The sequence below is a fragment of the Myxine glutinosa genome, chromosome 3 (genome assembly GCF_964187855.1).
Source record: "Myxine glutinosa chromosome 3, kmMyxGlut1.1, whole genome shotgun sequence".
Lineage (NCBI taxonomy): Eukaryota > Metazoa > Chordata > Myxini > Myxiniformes > Myxinidae > Myxine > Myxine glutinosa.
In genome coordinates this window covers 32,668,018-32,678,570 of record NC_136263.1, presented here as the reverse complement: position 1 = coordinate 32,678,570, position 10,553 = coordinate 32,668,018, and the positions used below count along the sequence as shown (strand labels likewise).

At 42.3% G+C, this 10,553-nt stretch overlaps 1 protein-coding gene across 1 annotated transcript in view; it reads left to right on the top strand.

The window, feature by feature from the left end:
* Positions 1-2,346: 2,346 nt before the first annotated feature.
* The window catches only part of LOC137423697 (multifunctional protein CAD), a 155,840-nt gene continuing 147,633 nt past the window's right edge, over positions 2,347-10,553 (top strand). Inside the window, 2 exon segments of the mRNA XM_078773801.1 lie at positions 2,347-2,727; positions 9,576-9,718. Of these exon segments, the coding sequence (XP_078629927.1) occupies positions 2,601-2,727; positions 9,576-9,718 (270 nt within the window). The 5' untranslated portion in view covers positions 2,347-2,600.

The following is a 10,553-nucleotide window of genomic DNA, read 5'->3' as shown; positions in this document are numbered from 1 at the left end:
ACTGCAAAAAAAAAAACAACAAACAAAGTAACAAACTGATCTTAATTGAGTTCGGGCAAATAATTATATGACAAAAATTAAAAAGGAACATGCTTAAATATAATCAGTACCCCTCTGAACACTGAGAAATTTTAACGAAGAAAACATAACTTATAGTTACGATGACGGGATTTATTATCTACTCAACTCTATGTCACCTCAAATCCCATTATAATATTACATAGAAAACTGCGAATTGTTAGTTTTGAATTGCGACCAAAGGAGTTATATCACCTCCACCTAATTTTCTGAGTAATTCAATCATATTTTATAATCACCATCCCCTTTTGATTTTAATATAACTCTGAACCCGCCCTGCATATCCACAAACATTTCCAACTTACTTTTCAATTAATCAGTAACTCCAAAGTAAGGCGCGACCAATGACGCACGGCACACGGCGAGCTAATCGAGGCTATTCACTGGAATTTCCGAACACCTGCAAAGTCCAAAATCCAGTAAGTAAGTAAGTAAGCAAGTAAGCACCATCAACAGAATAATTAGCAAGTTGCTCATTGATTCAACTTACTACAGTCAGTGTGAAACAACTTATCATAAACACAGACCAGAGAAACCATGAATGGGATGGGAATACAATTACAAATAACATTTCCATTCGTTCGTAACATACATAGCAAAATAATAATAATCTATCTATAATTCCAGTAATCTCTGTATGTCTGTGTGTATGTCTGTGTGTATGTCTGTGTGTATGTCTGTTTGTCTGTGACCGCTGTTTCTCGACAACCACGGGTCCGATATACTTGAAACTTGCCAGGTATATTGCTGGGGACCCGAGGATGTGCCTTTTCAAGGTTTCATATTAATCGGAGAAGTAGTTACCGAGCTATGTCCAAAAAACGATTCAACCAATCAGAGAGCAGCGAGCTATCACGTGTGCCGAACGTGGCGAACAGACTCTGCCTCGGACGGCACATTTGAGAGCGTATTCATTTATTTCACGTTGGCAAACTATGTTGGCGTTAAACTATGTTTTAAAACTAATTAAAACTAATTTGCGATTCATCGTAACTGCGATATGCGACCTTCCGGACAGTCAAATGAGGACGTCACTTCCGGACTTACGGATAGTCATAGTGACGACGTGAACGTGGCGAGCAGACGCTGTAAGGTACGATCGATTGTAGTACACGTTTATAATAACTCTGCCGATACAGGCCCGATTAACTGCAGCGCCATCCGAGCTGCGGCGTCGGGACGATACATTCATTGTACGGTCACATCACGCACTTACGGGCACGCCCATGGGCCCATGGGCACGCCCATGCATGCATGGGCGGACATTTTTTTTTTTTTTTTGGCAAGGAACGGGCACCCACGTACGGGCACGTCCTAGTATTAATAATAAGCGTAATTACACATAGATTCAAAATTGATACAAAACTAAAAACAAACAAAAAAAACAAATTGCAATGCGTTTCGGAGGACCCCCACCGAACCCCTGAGACTGGCTCACTGAACCCCTGGGGTTCGGTCGAAACCAGGTTAAGAACCACGACCTTATACCTATTACTATTACTGGAGTGAAAATAACACGTTTGTGGTTCCACTGGATCCTTCCTTATAATTATCTATCTATAATTCCAGTAATCTCTGTTTGTACGTTTGTACGTTTGTCTGTGACCGCTGTTTCTCGACAACCACGGGTCCGATATACTTTTAACTTGCCAGGTATATTGCTGGGGACCCGAGGATGTGCCTTTTCAAGGTTTCATATTAATCGGACAATTACTTACCGAGCTATGTCCAAAAAACGATTCAACCAATCAGAGAGCAGCGAACTATCGCGTGTGCCGAACGTGGCGGGCACACTCTGCCTCGGATGGCACATTTGAGAGCGTATTCATTTATTTCACGTTTGCAAACTATGTTGGCGTTAAACTATGTTTTAAAACTAATAAAAACGAATTTGCGATTCATTCGCTTTCCTGCGCGTTTGTGCACGCGATGGCGATTTCTTTACCAAACTCCGGAAGCCGTTCGCTTTGGACCAAACCATTTCATGTAAATAGAGGGGGGGGATATAATTTTAGATATAGATATAGTACGGGCAATGCCCTAGTATTTATAAATAACGGCACTGGTACCTGTATTACGTTTGCGACTCTCCAATCCTCTCGTACCTGTCCCGACTCCATTGATGTCCGTTAAAAACAATTATTATTATCAACGAAACGAAATTATAACATTAGATCTTGTTTTTCATCTGGGTCGCATTCTGCCCATCTGATCCGAATTTCCCCGCCGTGTTCAATGTGGTTACGGAGATCACGTGGACAGGGGAGCGATCTGCGATTGGTGGGCTCGGGTGGTGGGCGTGTCCTCATGAATCGGCTAGGAGGCAGTGGTTGGCATTTTGGTTAATGGATTTATTGTTCGCTTTGGTCTTCCCTCGTAGCTGGACCGTTGATCCCGGTGTCTTGTGCTAGCGATCTGAGCGATCCTCGTCCGGAGTCGGTGTGTTTCGAGCTCGGCGGAGTTTGGTGAGACTTTCTGGAGACCGCGGCCTGGCTTTTCAGGTTCGCCCCACGTGGAAGACGATGGAGGAGCCAGGAGCTCGAGCTCTGGATGAGTGTGCGCCACGTGGTGCCACGCTCTACCTGGAGGATGGCACTTCCTTTCACGGGGAGATGTTCGGTGCGAAGCGGGGGGTAGCTGGAGAAGTTGGTACGTTCCAGAGCACCAAGTGATACGACTTCATGCAACGGTTGTGTGTGTGTGTGTGTGTGTGTGTGTGTGTGTGTGTGTGTGTGTGTGTGTGTGTGTGTGTGTGTGTGTGTGTGTGTGTGTGTGTGTGTGTGTGTGTGTGTGTGTGTGTGTGTGTGTGTGTGTGAGAGAGTGAGAGAATATATGTGTGTGTGTGTATGTGAATATATGTGTGCGTGTATATATGAGTGTGCATGAATATATGTGTGTATGAATATATGAGTGTATGTGTATATGAGTGTGTATGAATATATGAGTGTGTATGAATATATGAGTGTGTATGAATATATGTGTGTATGTGTGTATATGAGTGTATGTGTATATGAGTGTGTGTGTGTGTATATATGAGTGTATGTGTATATGAGTGTGTGTGTGTGTATATGAGTGTGTGTGTGTGTATATGAGTATGTGTGAGTATGAATGTGTGTGTGTGAGTATGAATGTGTGTGTGAGTGTGACTAAAGGTGTCACCACGTTGTTGCAGATGTAAGTCAGCTTGATCTTCGGGTCATAAAGGATCTGCCAATTAAATCAGCAGTCGCTTTGCACACGTTAAGTTCCATTCAACCCTCCTCATCTGATCTCCATCGCAGGATGTTATGGGTACAATGTAGAATTATTTCACTGGAGTTCTCACACTTAAGACTTCCATCATTGCCGCCATTATCAGACTTATCAAGACGATCTGGGGGGCGAGAGTATTGTGGTGGGAGGGGGAGTAGGGGTTGTAAACCCTCCTCCATCTTTACGAGGGATACATCCACAGACACATGTATTTATCATGTACGCAGAATTTCGTTGAAGTTTTGCAGACATAATATATAGATTACCTCACATGACGTCCATTCCTTCCATCGTGATGCATACCCCCACTCTTCAAACTCCCCATGGGTCTAATTTATCTCGATCAAATCCAGACCCAGCTATAAACTGTCATCCCGGTGTTCCACAGACTGGGGGATTCATCAATGTACGTGCGTCCTTCGGATGGACGTTAAACGAGAGTTCTGTCTGCCAGCATTCGTCGGTGGACATTAAAGATCCCACGGAGTCCTTCGCGAAGAGTAGGCAAACTATCGTCAGCACCCTGGACAAATTACGCCCCCCTGCTCCTCTCAACCCAGCCGCCCCCCTCTCCTCCCAACAATTTTAGTTATCCACTTCTTTGAGCTGACATGAACATCATGATCAACCTTTGTGCAGACTCCTCGCCAAGAAATAAAAAGACATCAAAAGGGACAGCATGCAAGTCAAATTCAGAAAGATGGCTTTGGCCTTATCCAAGAGTCGGTGGGTGTGGAGGGCATTGTGGCCATGAATGTTTCCATATATACATGAATTAATTATTTATTTCTGCTAAGCGTCACTTACCGACCCCTCCGTACTCTATATATCAATTCGTCGCTGACTGACATAAAGGCCATAAACCTGAATGGCATATAGATCACAGTAAGCAGATAGGTCCAGGCCGTTTGTAAATAAATAAAATTTATTCGTGGAGTTCTCTCTATTTTCACAGGGATAGGGAATGGCTCCAGGAGGGCAGATAACGTTTTTTTTTAAAGGGGCTGTGAACATTCCAATAGGTGTCTTGTGGAATGCCCCTCTGGTTATAGGTACCGGCTTGCTAGTTATATTTCCTCCTTGCGCACGAAGTAAAAAGTATGGTTAAGGAATTGGTTCACTTTGTCTGTCTGTCTACAGATGTCAATCTATGATCGAAGAACTACTTAATTTCAATTCCATGTTATATTTTGAAGGTAAATCGGAACACGAACCTACAGTTTACCAGAACTTTGGCTCTGAATTTGGACAAATGTACGGAATCTCGTCCCGAGCGTGCATGCCCAGAGAGGAGTGAGGTAATTTTGTGTGTGTCTGTCTGTCTGTCAACAAAATTGAAAATCTGAATTCAAACAAGAAACTTACTATTTTTAAGGACGTCATAAAGGACACATACGACAGGCACAAAGAACTAATGTAACGTGTTAAATGTAGTGGTGTAAAAGATGCTGCAGCAATGGCGGTAAACTTCCAAAAAAAGGTTTTTAAAAAGTTTTTTTTTTACGACCATTAAAACCTTTGTTAGGATTTCTTGATCATCGGGGCTCCCAGGAGGGGTCCCGCAAAATCAGCAGAGATCTTATCAACAACCTCAAGAGATGACCGTCGGCCCACTCCGGGCTATTTATTTTATTTCAATTTAATAATATAGCTGAACTCTGTCTGTAGAAAACAAATCACCTTTTTAGCACTTTCAAAACCCTTTCGTTTAGTAGTACTTGGACAAAATATTCCGCCATTTTACGCCATCTCGACCAATCAAATGTGTCACCCATGTTGGGGAATATCCAGAAATATTGATCGTGTTGGCTTAGCGGTTAGGGTGCCGGCTTGGGATCCTAGGATCCTGGGTTTGAATCCCGGTCGATCGCTGAATTAACACCAGGGGGGTTGACTCGGCCTGTCATCCTTCCGAGGTCGGCAAATTGAGTACCAGCTTGCTGGGATGAATGATCCCGGTGTGTTTTAAACGTTTCCCGGTGTGTACCCGGATTTAGAATAGGTACACCATATCCCTGCACATCGTAAGAGGCGACTAAGGGTTGGCGTCAGAAGGGCAACCGGCCATAAAAACATTGCCTCAAACAGGGAACCATGATTGTCATGGGGCCCGCAAGGCTAACCCCCACTTTAGAGGGGAGAAATGGCCTTAAAACGATCATTCATTCATTCATTCATTGTGCTCGGAAACACAAAGCAGCAGTTTAAAAGAACCTTTCCATGTTCTTTTTCTCAAAACTGTGCAGGGTAAGATGTTCCACGAACTCGCCTATTTTTGTTTCCATGAATTTTCACCGATAAATGGCCAATTTCACAACTGTTGGTATTAAACTCCGTCGGTATTGATTATTTTATTTTATTTTTCCGATGTCGATATATCGGTGGGCCCGTATGGGTATATACCAGTATATCTATCAAAAGCGAACAAAAAAAGCCAAATAATTAAAATTAATTTCTGCAGGTTCCAATAATACGTAAAACAAAAATACACAAAATACGTAAAAAATACGTATTCATATGACGTGCACATCATTGTCACATGGTACTTCTTTGCACACATCATGCACTCGGTCTTTACAAATTATGGCAATTTTTTTTCGTATGAGAGAGAATTTGGTTGATAAAGAGAGCAAAAAAAACTGGTTCAGTTTTGTCCTTCACTTCCATTATTCTTGATTTCTAAACACAATAGTCTGACCATTAATCGTAGGTAGCAGGCGAGTGCTCAGCTAGGTAGCTCAGTAAATATTATCGCTCTGTAAAAAGCTAGCTTGGTGCCAGATATTGGCCCACACGATGATGCCAAGTGCAGTACTGGTATCTGTAATCCGCACATGTGTTGGGTGTGTGACCAGGACGAAATGATTCGATTTTGGTGAGGTTCTGGATCTGGATCCGAATACTATAATTTTTTAAGTGTTTTACGCCATCTTGTTCAAATCCCGTTGAATTAACGCCAGGTAGGGTTGACTCAGCCTGTCATCCTTCCGAGGTCGGCAAAATGAGTACCAGACAACTGGTTATAGAGAGGCATTGCATCAGGGGCAGACGTGCCCACATAAATGATGCAACCAGCAGCCAGGTGGCTGCACACGAACCACCCACCCAACACTTTGTGTTGCAAAGATGGTAATGGAGAGATACAGTTATTTGCTTGCATCTCATTCTAATCGGTGTTGGTCTTCCCTGTCATCGCCATCATCTTCACCTGAGCTATCATCCGTAGCATCGTCATGGTCGTCTTGGTACGTGTTGTTACATGACTTATTTCTACATGCAGGGGAACACTTCAGCCCATTAACAATACACTGGAATCCAGGGGCTTTGCATTGTCTACCACATTTGCTCCATCACGACTTCCAGTGCAGGTAGACCTTGCATCCATTCGATGATTGCATCCAATAACTGTTAGATGCCCACCTTCGAACATCCATCCATGTCCCTCTGGACTGAGAACCTCCGGTATGGTTTACTTACATCTGCTCCATACATCTGCTCCATACGCATGCTTGGAAGTTTTCACGCTGTGCATGTAGGAAGAGCGTATCCTCGCTGGGTGGAAACTGACCCGACTCCACATCACCTTTCTTGGCTCTGAACAGTTGGTATCTCAGGTGGTTCACATGTGTCAAAGATGACCGTGACACATACATTCTGCATGCGAACTCTTGTATGAGCAGGAACAATTCTTGGGAAAGAATCCAGTTTTCTCCAAGTTCTGCCATAGCTTTCTGGAGTCTACCTCATTTTGTTACCAGGTTAATGGCTCCAACCTTTCCACAACCACGAAAGTTATTTACTGAGTTACACCCAGTGAACGCCTGCAGTCTAGTGAATGCAGCACAAGTTCCTTCCTTGAGTGACTGACCAACCTCTATGTGTCCAAGGTGAAACTCTGTCCATCTGAGGTTATGGCATATATGCAATCCTGGGCAATTGAACGTGCTAATCTGTCTATCTTGGCTGTGTCGGCCACTCCTGTTTTCTTTTTTTCTTTTTAATACAAGATCGAGGCTCGTGCAAGAGCAAACATCAATCACAAAAAAAACAGACAAACAAAACATACAATAAAGGGAGCGGGAGACAAGATGGGGAGAGAGAGGGAACAACAGTAGAGAACAGGGACATCGGAAGATCTGTGGGAGGAAGAGGGCTTGAGAGGAGGAGGCATGGGAGGGGGGGGGGGTGGGAGGGGTTGGGAGAGGTATAAAACACATGGACACTGCTAGGACTTCCAGGAAATAAGTCAATATTTAAAAAAAAGTGGATCTGTGGTAAATTAACGGGGGTAGAAGAGATCAAGGTTTTGGATGGGGGAAGACGAGAGATGGTGGTTAACAGCTGTTTTAAAGACCTGGAGGGAGCAGAGGGATTGAAGAGAGTGAGGGAGTTTGTTCCAGAGGTGGGAGTAAAGAGGAATGAAGGAGTGAAGGTGAGCAGAGAGTCTTGATTTTGGCTACTGCGCGGCATATGTAGTTCCATCGCACACGTCTTTATCATCTCAGCGGGATCCTTTGATCTTCAAGATTCTAACTTAGAGGTTAGAACAACATTCTTTTGAACTAACATAGCTTTCGATAAATTTGTCTGGTATTTGTGTAACTTTCCTTTGGCCTCTGCTATAATTCTGATACTGTTCCCAAATTAAACCATCAATTTTCTTTGAATGTGTGTTCTTGGTGTTGTCTTTAATAGTTTCAACACCTAGTGAGTTCATAGTAGTTACGAGGTGATTTGTCAGATACGTCATAGGGACAGCACGAGTGCATAAACTCGATGGCATATGCTTCCTTTTTTTTCTCTGAATACTCTTTTTCAGGGTCTCTATCTTCTTCTTTGGTGCAGTCGCTTTTTGTTTTGCCGGTGCTGTCGGTATTCTTTTCCAATGTATAGTATTTGTAGCACAATCTATGGAAAGGGGCCTCTACTGAAACTCTCTCGATGCTATGGATATAATCTTCTTTCTGACTATTTCTCCGATTGTTGTATCATACCTTAGATCAACTGCTTGTCTTAATAGCTCTCTAGTATGGGTCCCTTTTATACATTTGCTAATCTTGTCACAAAAAATGCAAACTTTAGTGTACACCCTGCTGGAAGACTCCCTTTTCTCTACTTCTTCTTCCTGAGGTTTCATTATTCCCATCATCTGTTGAACACGAAAGGACGTTTTCTTGTGGCAGAACTTTTCTGCATTCTGAGTGATAATAAATGTCTGGAACGTCCTTATCATTTTCACACTTAAGCAGCTGATCACATTGCTGAAGCACTGCTGCGTCCAAAAGTTTTTCCACGACTCCTCATCCTTTGCTTTGCAAAGATCATCGCTCGATCCCTGCTCCTTACAAATGATACACTCCCTTGTATAATCTTTTCTACTACGTTTCGTAGGTATATCTGATTCCGAGTCTGTGTCCATGTGCGTGTAGCCTTCAGTCGATATCATCACATCTTCAAATCTGCAAAGAAAAGTACATGATTTTATTTGAAGAAATAATTTGTTCTCCAGCACCGAGATGAAATGATATCTTCGTTTTTTGGTGGGCTTAACACGTTAGGCCTGTAGACCCCTGCTGATTATACACTGCCCGGGTTTGTTCCGTCAGATTTCCATCGACTTTGTTTGGGTCGAGTGTAATCGACGTTGAGGGACCCCGAGAAATCTATTCATATGTCGAATAATAGTAAGGTTTAATCAAGCCCGTCAGAATGCATGGTACGGTAGAACACACGGTAATCAAGTTTTATGTTACCTAATCAAGTGTTGCGTTACGCAAATTACTAAAAAAAAGTGTTACGTAATTTTTGAACGGCCCCATATTGGGGTTAATCAATCCGTGACCGTGTGATGAATCAGCTGTTCTGATATAACTGTGGGGAGGGTGACATGGATAACAGGTGTCAAGTTGATTTTTTAATCGTGCATTAAATATTTGTTTCCCAATTGACCCGTTACCAGGTTTTGTCACAGGTTGTGACCACAGTGTGGTGATTCTTGTTATTATTAAATAGTTTATTCGGATGCATATATTGGCATTGTATCGGTCATTGGCCCCCCTGCTCTCTAAATATCGGCATCGGCCCTTGAAAAATCCATATATCGTCATTATTTTAATATGTACGTACTATGTATGTCATTTTGCTCCTGAGATTTGCCTGTGTTCCATAGGAAAATTGTTAACTTTTAGTATGTTTAATCATTTGTGTCAGCAGGTTGCTTGATGTTGGTTTCTGTGTGTGCACAGTTTTCCAAACGGGCATGGTGGGCTATCCGGAAGCTCTGACAGACCCCTCTTACCGAGACCAAATCCTCGTCCTTACGTATCCTCTCATCGGGAACTATGGTGTGCCAGATGGCTCGGAGCTTGATGAATTTGGACTTCTCAAGGTATATCCCTCCCCTCCTTTGTCTTGATCATACGAGACGAGATTTCTGATTACATAATACACATTCACGTCATATATAGTGCAGGAACCAGATATCCATTTTGTGAGTTCCGTTCACGCATCAGTGTATATATACCTGAAACCTATATAGTTTGGTCGAAGGGTCCTATGGGCAGTAGATATGCCCGGTTTTAATTTTAGATAGGTGTGCATTACCGATTTATAAGCATTTTGCTGATTCATTTGTGTACACCATTTCCACCACTTACTGAATTTGGTATAACGTATCTACATGGACAAATATACAGCATGGGTAGCTTTGTATGGTATCAAATTGACCGGAAAGACATACTGCACATATAGAGTACCACCATAAGGCCTTATGCTAGCTGTTCATTCTTCAAGCCACCAAAAACTTCAAAATTTTGTCAAAATTGCGTTTCAGTTTAGGTTCTAGTCCCCCATCATTTTGTTCATAACCCCAAAAGTATATGACCGATTTATATGTTTGATACACCAAAATCATCCCCATTTATTACCCTTCAAAATAAGATCACATAATCAAGAAATGTATACCATTAATAAACTCTCAGTGAAGCAAAACTAAGGCTACCCCCTTAATTTTGATGGAAACAAAAATGTCCAAAAATGTGTATTAATATTTATGTCGGTTGCTAATATTAAATTAGGAAGGATACTGGAGCTTGTCTGAATCATGAAAACAAGAAATAAACCAAAGAATTTTTGCAATAATTAAACAAAACAGATTGTTGTTGTTGCAGGCCATAAAATGACATTTAATACTCTCAAACAATCCTTAATTAACAAGTATGATT